The 14472-nt window shown below is 34.7% G+C and overlaps 1 protein-coding gene across 1 annotated transcript in view; it reads right to left on the bottom strand.

Moving 5' to 3' along the window:
* Positions 1 to 14472, bottom strand: part of LOC150080841 (uncharacterized) — an 852072-nt gene that overhangs the window by 308537 nt on the left and 529063 nt on the right. Inside the window, exon 23 of the mRNA XM_090381010.1 lies at positions 5622 to 5824. Within this exon, the coding sequence (XP_090237136.1) occupies positions 5622 to 5824 (203 nt within the window). The remainder of the gene's footprint in view (positions 1 to 5621; positions 5825 to 14472) is intronic.

The raw sequence follows: 14472 nt of genomic DNA, 5'->3' as shown, positions 1-14472 counted from the left end.
TATATATTTTTAATGTAATTTACAAGATGACGGATATCAGTTCATTCAGTATTAAATGAAGAGACAAGAACCTTAACTCACATAAGTGCCCACAAAGAAACAAAAAAAGAAGGATTCGACAAAAGTGCATCATGTATGCTAAGTCTGCAAAAGTTAACTTTTATGCAGAAAATTTTTTTTTTTTTTTCCAGTTTATCTTTATTTTACAAACTATTTTGCAATACACTTTTGGCAAGTACCCCACTGCTTTTATTCTAGTTTAAAAAATTATAAATGAAATACATGAATGAAAATTCGATTATGAAAAGAGATGAAGCAAAAAATGAAATTCTACTAAAATGAAACAAAAAAAAAAATATATATATATATATTTTTTATATATTAACGGGTAACAAGAGTATATATTTTTACTCTTGTTACTCATCTTTTCCCTCCCTACTTGATTTGAATTTAGTTTTAATTTCGCCTTTTCGCTCTTGTCTTGCCGTACTGCTGGCATTGCTTTATTTTATTTTTATTTTAATCCTTATTCTAATTTATATGGTTATATATATATATATATATTGGGAAGTCTTGCCAACTCTTCAGGACTCCTGCTTCACCTCTCCCTTTGGAAGCAATCCTCCTGGTAAAGTATCCTCAGATTAAACAAATTTCAGGAAATAACTTTGTCATTAAGAAAAAAAATTTCAGTCATTAAAAAGAATTTAATTTAAAAATCATAAAATCGAACAAAATATTAATATAAAAATTTCAGCACAAATATAGCAAGGAAATTCAAGGTGACAAATCATCTGAACTATAAAATAAGCTTTACAGATTTGCAAAACTTTATAAAATAAAATATTATTTTATAGTTTCAGAACTCTAATATAATTTTAGGGATTTAAGAGATGGATTATATCTATCAATGTACTTGTTGAAAAGAATTGAAATTTCTCTATTTTAATATCATATGGAGTGTAAAAGAGTCCCTCCAGCAAAAATGAATGTATTTGTTGTTTGCAGTAAAAGTGATAACTGCTGAATTACAGGTATGATTAATGCTTGGGAAACAAGTCACTAAAGGAAATTACTCTGGAGCATCTACATGAGCACTATCATTTTTGTGGTATAGGATTATAAGTCTTCACATGTAGTGTGAAGCATGATGAGCATAGCATCATGGTATGAAAAATATCAGCCTGCTAGTCTGGGGATGGGTATATACGGATAATAATAAACAGCAGCTGCAAGTAGAGGTGAAAGTGATCCTTGCACTGCTTCTGTTTGGACATATAACAGCCTAAAAAGTGAGGTGCTGGGATATAACAGCCTAAAAAGTGGCATTGGAGATTACAGAGCCTGCAAGGGGTCATCATAAAACAAGTAAATATATAGGTTGTATTAGGATTATTAAAAGCAAAAATAAATAGTACATGTACTTGTATACACTATACAGTAATGCTAGTGCTAGTAAAATAAAGTAAACAAATTTGATAAATTTGAAGTATTGTCCTTATCAGAATATCAGAAACAGTCTCTCTTGTTAACAAGCACAGACAATGCAGAGAAGATTCTACCCGATAAGCCTTGCACAGCCTCTCTAGGGCCGAACTGACTGACATAGCTCTCACCATGTACTCCCTCTTATTGTGTGTGTGTCTGTGTGTGTGTGTGTGTGTGTGTGTGTGTGTGGGCGGGCAGATTTGCAGCACTTTCAATTTCACAATATTTTCTCAACATGTACTTGTTAATTAGACACACAGATCTCCTATTCATTAGTACCAATATGTACAACAATACCACCTTTCTGTCCATTAAAAGATGACAGCTGCTCAATAATGTCATCACCTTTAGTCTCTGGCAGACATACCCTGGTCCTGTTCCTCCTATAAATTTTGCACAATATATTTCTCATTTCCCTGGAAATTAAGTCATCAACATATACCTACTTCCTGTAAGATTAAGGATGTTTGCTGCAGAGGATTTTATTGTGTTGTCTGATGCTGGGACATGGGTTCAAGCATTGGGCTGTGTGGCTGAGTGCTTGATGAGGGTCTTCGTTTTAATCGTTCAAGGGCATCGACTTTATTCTTTGAGCTCTCATACAATCCCATCAGAACACCAAATATGCACTTAATCTCAAGCTCTTTCATCAAAGTTCTCTATAGCTATAGGGAACACACAAAGAGATCAACAGTAACATATATAACATAATCCTAATTCAACAAAAAAAAAAAAAAATCTTTAAGTAATAAAGAAAGTTACACTTGGCATCTCCCAAAATAAATTGCGCGTTGGTGTATCCTCGTTGGCAGATTTTTTAAAATTATTAGTTTATTCTGGAAGTAAGATATAGTGCAAGAAGGTGTACCAAAATATTTTAATTTATTTGGATGGGAAGCAGTACAGAGTAAAGTAGTGAAAATCAGATGATAAAATTTGTTTTCATATAGTCCAGGTGAATGCTTGAAAAAAGAACCCCAGGGGCTCACATCTGGTGAGTATGGGCTTGGCACACCCAGGGTCCTGAGCTGGATATCATTATTCTTCTCTTTCTTGATGATTCCCTTCTACCTCTCTCTCTCTCTCAGGGTAACTTGAGAATTTTTTTTTTTTTTTTTGGCTGGTGCAGCATAAGCCTCAGGTTTCCTTGCACCATATGGCTAATAATAATAATAATAATAATAATAATAAGATAAAGATGAAGTAGAAGAATTCTTTAATACCTTAGAAAAGGCAGTAGAAACTAAACACAAAGAAAAAATAGTTTTGGTTGGAGATTTAAATAGCAAAGAAGAAAATGACTTTTATATCTACAGATATATTTTAGAAAAATTTGGAGAGAAAAGTAAACCTAACAATAATTAGTACAAGGCTACTAGAATTTTGCACTCTTAATTATAAACAGTATTTTAGCAAAAAAGCACCAAGCATACAAGGGAGGGTGGGGGTGTAACTTAAACAGAAAAGCATAACCCAACTATCTCATTATAGAAAATACCATAAACAACTAGTTAAAGATACAAGAGTATTGAGAGGATTCAAAATTGGAAGTCACCATCAATATATATTCAGCAAATTAAAAATGATAATTAGTATCAAATGTTATACAGAGAAACTTCCTTGCTGAAAAGTTAAATGGCATTCTAGTTCCAACCTGACTTTACAAGAAAAATGGCAAATGTTTAAGGGCACTTTAGTGGAAGCTGAAAAAGAAGTATAAGAAGTATGGGGTAGAGGGGTTGTAAAGGCTTAATTCAGAATTCTATGATAGATTCAAGAAGTTAAATAGGCAGTCAGAGAAAATAATATATAAAATAAGAAATTATTTACAAATAAAACTAATAAATCCTTAATGGAATATAAATAAAAATACAAGAAGGCTAAGATATGTGTGCAACAAGCTAAAGAAAAATCTTGGGAAAGATGCAGTCAAGTTTCAGGAAGGTGGAAAAAAATTGACATTAAGCTAAAAATCTTAGAACATAAAAAAAATCGTATCTAAAGTAACCAAAAATGATAATGGTAAAGTTAAATCAAAAGAGAAATACATTTTATAAGTATGGAGCAAATATTTTGGTGATTTGCTAAATGACAGCTAAACAGGCCATCAAAGAAAAGGGAAAGATTTAAATGATGGAAATTTCAGATACTGTCTTTATTACTGAGGTGTGGAAAGGTCATAAAAGGCAACAAGTGAATTTAGTGATTGGTTGTTTCCAATCACTAAATTCAGAGACAGAAGCAAGTCATTAATTATACCACTGTATAAAAGAAGAAATAAGAAATAAAACTAAACATGAAAATTATGAGGAAATTTCACTCCTTATGCAAGTATTAGAGCAGAGGCAGAAGTATCGTTAAATGTTACCCTGAAGAAGGATGGTCAGGGTTTATGTTTAAGCAAGAGCTACCACAATCAAGTATTTGACTAAGGCAAATTATAGAAAAAACATGAACCCATATTTAAGACTCATCGAGCTTGAAAAGGCATACAGCAAAATACATAGAAATCTGTTTTTTCAAGTTACAGAAAAATCTAGCATGAAGGATAATCTTATAAGGGGAATAAAGTGTTTCTATAAAACTGGCAGATCTGTATGGGGGATTAAATGGAGCACTTGAAATGGTTTTAGGTTAAACTTTGAGAGAGGTAGGGCTGTACCTCATTGTCACTTCGTTCTATAATTTTCATGGGCTATTCAATATAAAAAGTAAAGTGCAGCCATTATCAACCCACTGCAGGATGGAAGCCTCCTCAACAATTCATGCTGAGGGAAATGGACCATAATCTGCCACGCTGGTCCAGTGCGGGTTGGCAGATCGACCGTATTAGCAGTCAGGGGCTTGAACCCCGGTCTACTCAAAGAGCATGTGCTACTGCACTCAAAAAATTTGCACGGGAGATGTAAAAATTGAATTATTATTATATGTAGATGATATTGTTCTTTAAAGCAGTAGTTTAAAATCTTCCAGACTATCTGAATAAATTAGATAAAAGTTGTATGTTAAGAATTTTGCATGAAAATTAGTTACATAAAAAATGAAAGTTAAGAAAGCTGGGAGGATAGAGAAAATCTGGAGTGTAGATTAAATAATCAAAAATTACAGCAGGTTAATAATTTTGTGTATACAGAGGAAAGTCTTTAATGAAGAATGAAGATGGAAAAATGCACATGAAAATAAACAATAGAAGTAAAGCAAGAAGCACAGGTTAAATAAATTTAAATAAATTCATTTGGGACAAAACATTTAAGCTGATTATTATTTATAATCACACTTTTTTTTTAACCTGTTTTAACCTACAGAGCTGAGAACTGGTAAGAAGTAACAGAACTAATCAAAACTTGGATTCTTCAGAAATAACAATTTTAAGAATAACAAATGGAACAACAAATGAAAACTATATTTCAAATTAGGAAATTATAAAAAAATATCTTGGGGGTAGCGAATATCAACATGCAAGTCAAGTAACTTAATGATAGTATGTATATGTAGAAATATTTGAAGCAAAAACAAATAGTAATAGATCCAGAGGCAGCCAAGATGAGGGTGAATCATGATATCAAGTAAGCATTGGATCATGATATTAAGTTATCCTGGCTATGGTTAAAAATCTAATAAGAAATAAAATAAGATAGAGAAAACAGTTAATTCCAAATCACAAATACAGATATGTCAGATCCTCTTCTTTCCCATTACACATGCTGTCTCTGATACTTTTTATCTTCTGTCCTGAATTCCATGTTTCTTCATTGCCTAATAAAATTGCTCTTAAAACATTATGATCACAGATTTTTGGTGCAATTTTTAACAAGGGTTAAGGCTGGTGAGAGCTTGCAAGTTGATCTTTAAAATAAATATATATATTGTTTACTGTTGTTTTGTGTTAAATTATTATAATTTGTTTTTATTTCAGGTCCAACTGTCTCAAAATTTTGCAAAATTAATTAACTTTTAATTTGCAAAGTGGCCAATGTAAACACACTAAACCCAGACTATTAAAAAAAATGTTAGAGTAAAAAAAATATATTAGTAGTAGTAGTAGTGGCACTTGATGCAAGAAAGCAAGTGTAGGAGCTTATGCAGCATCAGCCGAAAAAAAAAAAAAAAAAGTATTTAGTATATTATATTACCTTTATACCAGGGAATCCAGGGACACCAGGTTGTCCCATTAATCCTGGAATTCCAGGAGGACCATAATGACCTCTATCTCCTGGTAGACCTGGATAGCCTTTCAAACCCAATAAACCCATTTGAGAAAGTCCATTATAACCAAGTTCACCTTTCTGCCCTTTAGTACCAGGATATCCATCTTTCCCAGATAATCCAGGGGATCCTAAATGAATTAACTCATTACAAATTATTATATAACTTTTAATTTTATTCATTTAATATTATATCTTTTAAAAGTGCAATAAGGTAAAAGTTCAAGATACAATTTCAACAAGAAAGTGTAATCGGTTCAAGCCTTACAAAAGTGTACAATACCATTCAAATGGTAAGGAATAAATAAGGAGTAATAACAGAATAGCAATTGCTTAAAAAACGGTACTCACCTTGAATAAATCTGCGGTGGTATATTGAGAAGAGGTGGTTAGTATTTAGGTTGAATTGTTAGCTAAGAAACTAAGGGAGGAAATGAAGAAAAACGGAATTTAAAATAAGCGCAAGGAGGTAGAAGTGTACACATCCGATCCTTGGTTGTCACTGAAGAGGGAAGAAGTAATTTGAAAGCTTGAATAAAATAATAATTGATTTTTTAAGCAATTGCTATTCTATTATTAGTCCAACAATATGGTATTATAAGATTTCTAATCTTTTATATTATAAATAAGGAGGTAAGGAATATGCCACTTATTTCATATAACATGAAATAAGTGGTTCATTACAATAATTAGTTTCACTCAAAATGAAACAAGTTCCTGAGCATTTCTATAAGTAGAATTGATAATGTTTAGAATTCCCTCGATTTTTAGCAAAAGATTTTTCACAGTCTTTTATCAAAGATTATCAGGATTTGATTTTAAACCAGACTTTTGTCTTGAAACTAACTTTCACTAAGCAGTAATATTGCATAATCTGATTGACCTCACATGCAAATATTTAATCCTGGTGATTCACTGATTCGTGATTAGTAGTTGTCGGCACCTTTTAGTCTTGTATGTGTGGCTGTTTGGATTAACTTATTTTATTGTTCATATTATATAAACTGAGTGTCTGAAAGACAACACAACATCATTTAAATTACTCCATTATTATTGGCTATGTTCAGTTCGTCATGTAATGGAACTTTTTTTTTTTTTCATCATAATGGTAAGTTATATAATTTTGTTTTATGTTTGAATATAAAAATGGATTTTGTTGCATTATTATTACTCTGCCATAAGAGGGATAAAGTTGTGACACTCAAACTTTAAAACTTTACTCTTGATTTTGATAGACAACTTTTCAGTGTTAATTAATTTTGACTGATTAGTATTTGTTGATTCAGAATTAGTAAGTAACCCTTTTTAATGTTGAACTCGTGTTAAAAATCACCTTTAAAAACTTAGGAAGTACATTTCTATGGACTTTATACTAAGTTTCATTACAGATTTTCCTAAAGAAAGGACATATAAACCAACGTTGAAGAATAAAAAATTAAAATGGAGATGGATTTTTTGTAAATCTGATAAGAAAGAATTGTAAATTCTGAAAAGAAACAATATTCCTGCACTTTTTGGTCAGGTAAAATTGCACAAGACCAGTTTTCCTATTCAGCCCATTGTTTCTTACAGAAACTCGGCATTTTCCTCCTTAGCCACATATGTATATAGTATTATAAAACCCTTTAGACAGGTGATAGAATTTGGGATAAAAAGCTACGAAACATTATTTAATAACCTTAAGGATTGTAGACTTGGTGATAATGATAATTTATTCTCACTGGATGTTACTTTGTTATATACGAATGTAAATGTTGAATACACATTGGATATTCTTTGGAATATGTTAAATAATAACTCTATACTGATTAATTATACGAGGCTTCCTATTAAAGAAATTTTTCACTTAATTAAACTCTTAGTTGAAGCCAGGGCGCCTCCATAGCCAGGTGGGCAGCAGCAGTAGCGCATAGCACACGCTTCTTGATTAGACCGCGGTTCGAGCCCGTGACCACCAAAAACGGAGAATGTGGAAGGTCAGGGAATGACCACCGCATAACCCCAGCCCAGATAAAGGGTGAGGGTTGGCATCAGGAAGGGCATCCAGCCATAAAAATTTCATCCCAAAACAATAAAAACGCTGACCCCATATATATATATATATATATAAAATGGGAAAAGGCGAGGACAAAAAAAAAATCCTAGTTAAAGCCAGCTACATCACCTTTCGAGACAAAGGATACAAACAAATTTTTGGTTTGCCAATGGGATTAAGTCTAAGTGGCTTAATATCGGAGGTCTATCCTCAGCAATTGAGTGTAATACATTTGATGACTTTTCTACCCCGTATCACATACTATGAGAGGTATTCAGATGATGTTCTTGTTATTACTGATAGTAGCACATTTTACATTTGTTTAATAATATTCATCCAAGGCATTTTACATTCAGTTAATAATATTCATCATAGACTTAATTTTACATTGGAAAGGGAAAATACAGAAACACAGTCATTAAATTTTCTAAATTTCACACTTACTCAGGAAGCAAATAAAGTCCAATTTAACATCTACCGTAAACTGACAAATGCCAGTATGTTGCTGCATAATATCAGCTATCAGTTCACCTACAAGAGGTCTAATTTTTTTTTAATCAATTTCTCAATGGCTATAAATATTCAACAACGGAATCTGCTTTAGACTCAGAAATACAGATATTAAACAGCAGATTCTTAAACAAGGGTTACCCCCTTGCTACAAGAAACCAAATTAGGGTACAACCTAAGGATAGGATATAAAAAAACTACACCAATCAACTATAAAAAACTACAACATCAAAAAATACTTTATTTTTGTCCTGCACATTGAACAGTGGCACAAACAACTTAACAGACACTTTAAGGATACTGAATTTAAAATTGTGGCCAAACCAATACGGAACTTACACGCTATACTAAACAATTGCTCAGTCCTTTCCCCTTTTGCAACACAAAGTGTATACAACATTTCTTGCAGTGATTTTGATTCATCTTATCAGGGCTCAAAGCGATGTATGCTGCATGTGAGATTAAAACATGCATGCGTCCTCAGTCCATGCTTCTCATTCAGCAGTGTCAGAATTGGCCTTTCATGCTGTTAACGAAAACCATACATTTTTATACAATGAGGCCAAAATAGTTAGTGTCCAACATAATTAAACAAGACTATTAATTGCAGAAACAGTCGAAATTAAAGTACATGAGCATTCTATTAACATTCACCAGTCATATGTAATCTCTGATTCGTGGTATTTTATGCGCATATGCGAAGACTAATAATCTCTATTTAAGTTTTCATTCCTGTGATCACGACATATGGTCGAAAAGCGTTGTCAGCTTCAGGAAGGAAAATCATTTTTTAAAATTTACATTAAAATTTTTTGAATTAAATTAATTATTTTTTAATTGTGTTCAATTCAATTGTGTTTAATCATTATGAAAGTATCATACGGAAATGTTCTATGTATCAATATTGAGGTAAACTTCTCTTATTCTTTTACAAAAAAGAATTGTAGAAGCAACTTATTCTTTCTACAATTCTTGCAACAGCAGCATAATAGCCGTATTTGCTGTTCTAATATCTCCATCTTATCTACCCAAACTCCTACAAATTAGGAAAAAGCATATTAGTATTAGTAGTAGCAAATGAAACAAGAAAGCAAATTTATACAGCATCAGCCAAAAAAAGAAGAGGGAAAAAAAAGAAAAAAAAAAACCAAAAAAAAAAAAAAAACATTCCCATTTCTTCCAATACTTTGTCTAAATCTTCCTACAATTTATGCAAGCTATCCACTTACACAACAACAGATGGAAGTTTGTTCGACCAATCAAACACTCGCTTCTGCACATCTATTCTGCAACCTCAATTTGAATTAATGCCTCTCATATATTAGTATCAGCAAGGGGAAGTATTCCATAAGCACTGAGCTTGCTCAATCCATCCAAAGACATAAACACCTCAATCAGATCACCTCATATGTGCCTAGTCCCCAGATGCTGAAATTTGCAGAATTTAAGCTTTTTCTTGGTAAGCACACCCTTTTGTTCTCCTCACCAATCTCGTTATGGTTTTCTGTTGTACTTGTTCCAGCAGTTCTACACCCTTCCTAAAATGAGGCTTCCAGACCTGTTAAGATGTGACCTGACAATTTCCTTATGCAATGGGATAATCACCTTTCTCTCCCTGCTAACAAAATTTCTGTATATCATCGACAAAACTGCATGAGCTGTCCTGGCAATCTGTCTGAACTACTCATATCTCACTGCAGGTGCCTCCGTAGCCAGGTGGGCAGGAGCAGCAGTGTGTAGCACACGCTTCTTGATTAGGCCGGGGTTCGAGCCTGTGACCACCAAATACGGAGGATGCGGAAAGGTCAGGGAATGACCACCGCATATCCCCGGAGCAATATGGCCTTAGTTGCTAATGCTCCTAAAAACCAAATAACAACAACAATCTCAATGCACAATTAACCCCAGGCCTTTGTATATCATCGACAAAACTGCATGAGCTGTCCTGGCAACCTGTCTGAACTGCTCAGAGAATTTCATATCTCACTGCACAATTAACCCCACAGGCCTTTTTCATTTTGCATTATTCTGAGTACAGTACTACACAGCAGGAATGCTACTCTGGGATTATTGCTACCCATATGCAGTACTTTTGCATTGGACAATGTTAAATTTCACTTGTTATTTCTCAGCTCATCTGCCTAATTCTTCTAGATCTTGTTGCAGTAGTATAATGTAGTAGTGGCATGTGATGCAAGAAACAAGTATGAGCTTATGCAGCATCAGCAAAAAAAAAAAAAAAAAAAAATCGAACCATTCCCTCCAAATGCCTGTCCAGTTCCTCCTTAAATTTATTCAACCTATCAACTTCCACAACGACAGATGGAAGTTTGTTCCAGCAATTAACCACCTGCTGGCTAAAGGAAAGTTTCCACACATCTACTCGACATCTGTCTTTTCTTAATTTGAATTTATGCCCTCTTAGGTTCGTAATCTGAACAAGTGGAAGGATCCCATCAGAATCCAGCGTGCACAACTCATTCAAGGCCTTATACACCTCAATCAGATCACCGTGCAAGTGCCTAGTCGCCAGCCATTGCAATTTGCAGAATTTTAGCCTCTCTTGGTAAGAAGATCCCTTCATTCCTCTTACCAATCTTGTTGCCCTTCTCTGTACACGCTCCAGCAAATCTACATCCTTCCTAAAATGAGGCCTCCAAACCTGTACGCAGTACTCAAGGCGTGGCCTGACCATTGCCTTACACAGAGGGACAATCACCTCCTTTTCCCTGCTAGCAAAATTCCTATATATCATTGACAAAACCCCATGACCTGCCCTGGCAGCCTGTCTGCATTGCTCAGAAAACTTCATATGTGACTGCACAATTACTCCCAGGTCTTTTTCATTTTCTACCACCTTAAGTGTAGTACCACACAGTTGGTACTTTTCTCTCGGGTTACTTCTACCCATATGCAGTACTTTGCATTTGTCAAGGTTAAACTTCAGTTGCCACTTCTTAGCCCATCTGCCCAAATTATCTAGATCCTGTTGCAGTAACACACTGCCATTACTGTCATTAACAACCCTGCCAACCTTTGCACATCTGCAAACTTCGACAATAAGCCTGATATACCTTCATCAATATCATTGATAAATACACAAAACAGCAGTTGACCCAACACTGAACCCTGTGGGACGCCACTAATAACATTAGTCCACGAAGAGCAGCACCCATTGATTACCTCCCTCTGTCTTCTCCCACTCAACCATCCTTTTATCCATTGTAGCAACTTACCTTTATTACCATTCTGCTCCAATTTGTACAATAGTCTTCCATGCGCAACAGTATCAAAGGCTTTCCTGAAATCCAAATATATGATATCAAAATAATTTTTTGCATCCAGTTCCTTTGTAACCACACCATAATAACTAATCAAATTGGTCAGACAAGACTTTCCCTTAACAAACCCATGCCGTGTCTGAATTATTGCTGCAGTCTTGTCTAGATGATCCTACAATGCATCTTTAATCAGTGACTCCATTATTTTACCCAGAACAGAAATTAAACTAACTGGTCTGTAATTACTCGTGTCACCCTTCGATCCCCCTTTGTGAATTGGGGATACATTTGCACATCTCCAGTCCGTGGGAACCTCCCCTGAGTCCAAGGATGTTCTCATAATTATGGCTAAGGGTTTGCTTAGTTGCTTAGTTTGCTTTCCTTTAATATAACTGGATAGATCCCATCCACCCCAGGTGCTTTTCTTATGTTTAACTTCAACAATTTCTCCTCCACTTTGCTGTCAGTTATTACAAAATCATTAAGTACCCTGCTACAATTTGATGACCTTCTGCCAATTTCATTAATTTTATTAATTAATTAATTTAATTAATTTTATGTCATTAACTACTCTGCCAAACTTTATATCATCTGATATACATCCTGATATACCTGATACAGTATCATTAATAAATACAGAAAACAACAATGGGCCCAGCATCGAACCCTGGAGAATTCCACCAATAACATTATTCCATGAAGAGTAGTGTCCATTGATAATGATTCTCTCTCTTCACCTATTAACCCCAGGCCTTTTTCATTTTGCACTATTCTCAGTGCAGTACAACACAGCAGGAATGCTACTCTGGGATTTGCCACCCATATGCAGTACTTTGAGTTGATCAATGTTAAATTTCACTTGCTATTTCTTAGCTCATCTGCCTAATTCCTGTAGATCTTGTTGCAGTAGTATACTGTCATTAACCATCCACCAAATTTTATATCATCTACAAAATGGACATCCTGATATTAGCATTAGTAGGAAAAATGATGCAAGAAAGCAAGCTTATACAGCATCAGCCAAAAAAAAAACAAAAAAAAAAAAACACGCCCTTCCTATTTCACCCATCGATTCACTACAAATGTTTGTCTAGTTCTGCCTTGAACTTATTTAAGTTGCTGACCTCCACTACAACAGACGGAAGTTTGCTCCAACTATCAGCCACCCACTGGCTAAAGGCGAGTTTCTGCACATCTATTCTACAATTGTCTTTCTTCAATTTGAATTTATGCCCGCTGAGGTGAGTAATCTGAGCAAGAGGAAGAATCCCATTAGGATTGAGCTTGCTCATTATAATCAAGGTCTTATACACCTCAATTAGATCACCTCACAGGTGCCTAGTCTCCAGAAGCTGCAATTTGCAGAACTTAAGCCTTTTCTTGGAAAACACCAATCCTTTGTTCCCCTCACCAATCTCGTTGTCCTCTGTACTCATTCCAGCAGCTCTACATCTTTCCTAAAATGAGACTTCCAGACCTGTACACAGTACTCAGGGTATGGCCTGACCATTGCCTTATACAAGGGGACAATCACCTTCCTTATATCCCTTCTAGCAAAATTTCTGTATATCACTGACAAGATACTATGAGCTACACGCAGCCTTTTTGCACTGCTCAGAAAACTGCACCCACAATTACCCCCCAAGTAATTTTCATTCTCCACTCCCCTGAGTGTAGTACCACCCAATTAATACATTACTCTGGGGTTACTGCTGCCCATATGCAGTACTTTAATGTTAAGTACATTTGTGATTTGTCAATGATATACCTTCAATAGTACCATTAATAAATACAAAAAACAATGGGCAGAGCACCGAACCCTGGAGAACGCAATCAATAATATTAGCCCATGAAGAGTAGAGTCCATTGATAATGACTCTCTGTCTTCACCCACCCCTTTATCCATAGCAGTAAGTTTCTCTTAATATGCCACACTGTTCCAATTTGTACAGCAGTCTTTTAAGTGAAACATTTTTAAAATCTTTCCTGAAATCAAAACATGTGATATCAAAATTATTTTCTGCATCAAGTTCCTTTGTGACTGCATCATAATATTCAATCAGATTAGTCACAAAAGATTTTTCCTTAACAAACCCATACTGTGACTGACATACAACTGCAGTCCAGTATAGATGGTCCTGCATTACTTCTTTAACCAGTGGCTGCATTATTTACTCCAGAACAGAAGTTAAGCCAACCGGTCTGTAATTACTCTGTCACCCTTTGAAGTGCCTTTGTGAATTGTGGCTACATTTGCACAACTCCCTCCATGGGGACTTCCTCTGAATCCAAAGATGCTGTCATAATTATAGCTAAGGGTTTACACTACTTACCTAATTTACTGCCTCCATTAATATAATTAGACTGATCCCATCCACCCCCGGGGCCTTTTTTATGTTTAACTTCAACATTTTTCTTCCACTTTCCTCTCAGTTATTACAAAATCACTTAGCTCCCTGTTAGATTTTGATAAACTTCTGGCATCCACTTCCCTAAATAATTCCTCATGTGTGAATGTAGATGCAAAATACTTATTCAGTTTGTCAGCAACTTCAGCAGGATCATCAAAAGTTGAATCACCAATATCAGGTAAACCAATGTAATTCATCCCCTTCCTTCTAGCATTTATTATAAGTAAAGAAGTCTCTGGTGTTTTTCTTTACACACTTTGCCAAATATAAATTGGCTTAACTTGCCTAACCTCCTTTGTGACTTGATTACAGTAATGTTTATTTCTACCACAGGCTTCTGTATCACCAGATAATTTATGAGCATCCCATGGATTTTTTCCTTCTTTCCCACAAGTCTCATTAGTTCACCTGACATGTTTAGGTCTAAACCTGGAATGGTACTTCTAAGTTGGAATGAAAAGCCTAGTAGCTTCTAGGATTACTTCCTTGAATGATTCTGATTTAGAATTTGCTGTTGATGACATTATCAGATGATCCTAATG

The sequence above is a fragment of the Mastigoproctus giganteus genome, chromosome 9 (assembly GCF_048544385.1).
Source record: "Mastigoproctus giganteus isolate SK-2022 chromosome 9, ASM4854438v1, whole genome shotgun sequence".
Classification (NCBI taxonomy): Eukaryota; Metazoa; Arthropoda; class Arachnida; order Uropygi; family Thelyphonidae; genus Mastigoproctus; species Mastigoproctus giganteus.
The sequence above is the reverse complement of the archived record's forward strand: the minus strand, read 5'-3'. Positions and strand labels throughout refer to the sequence as shown.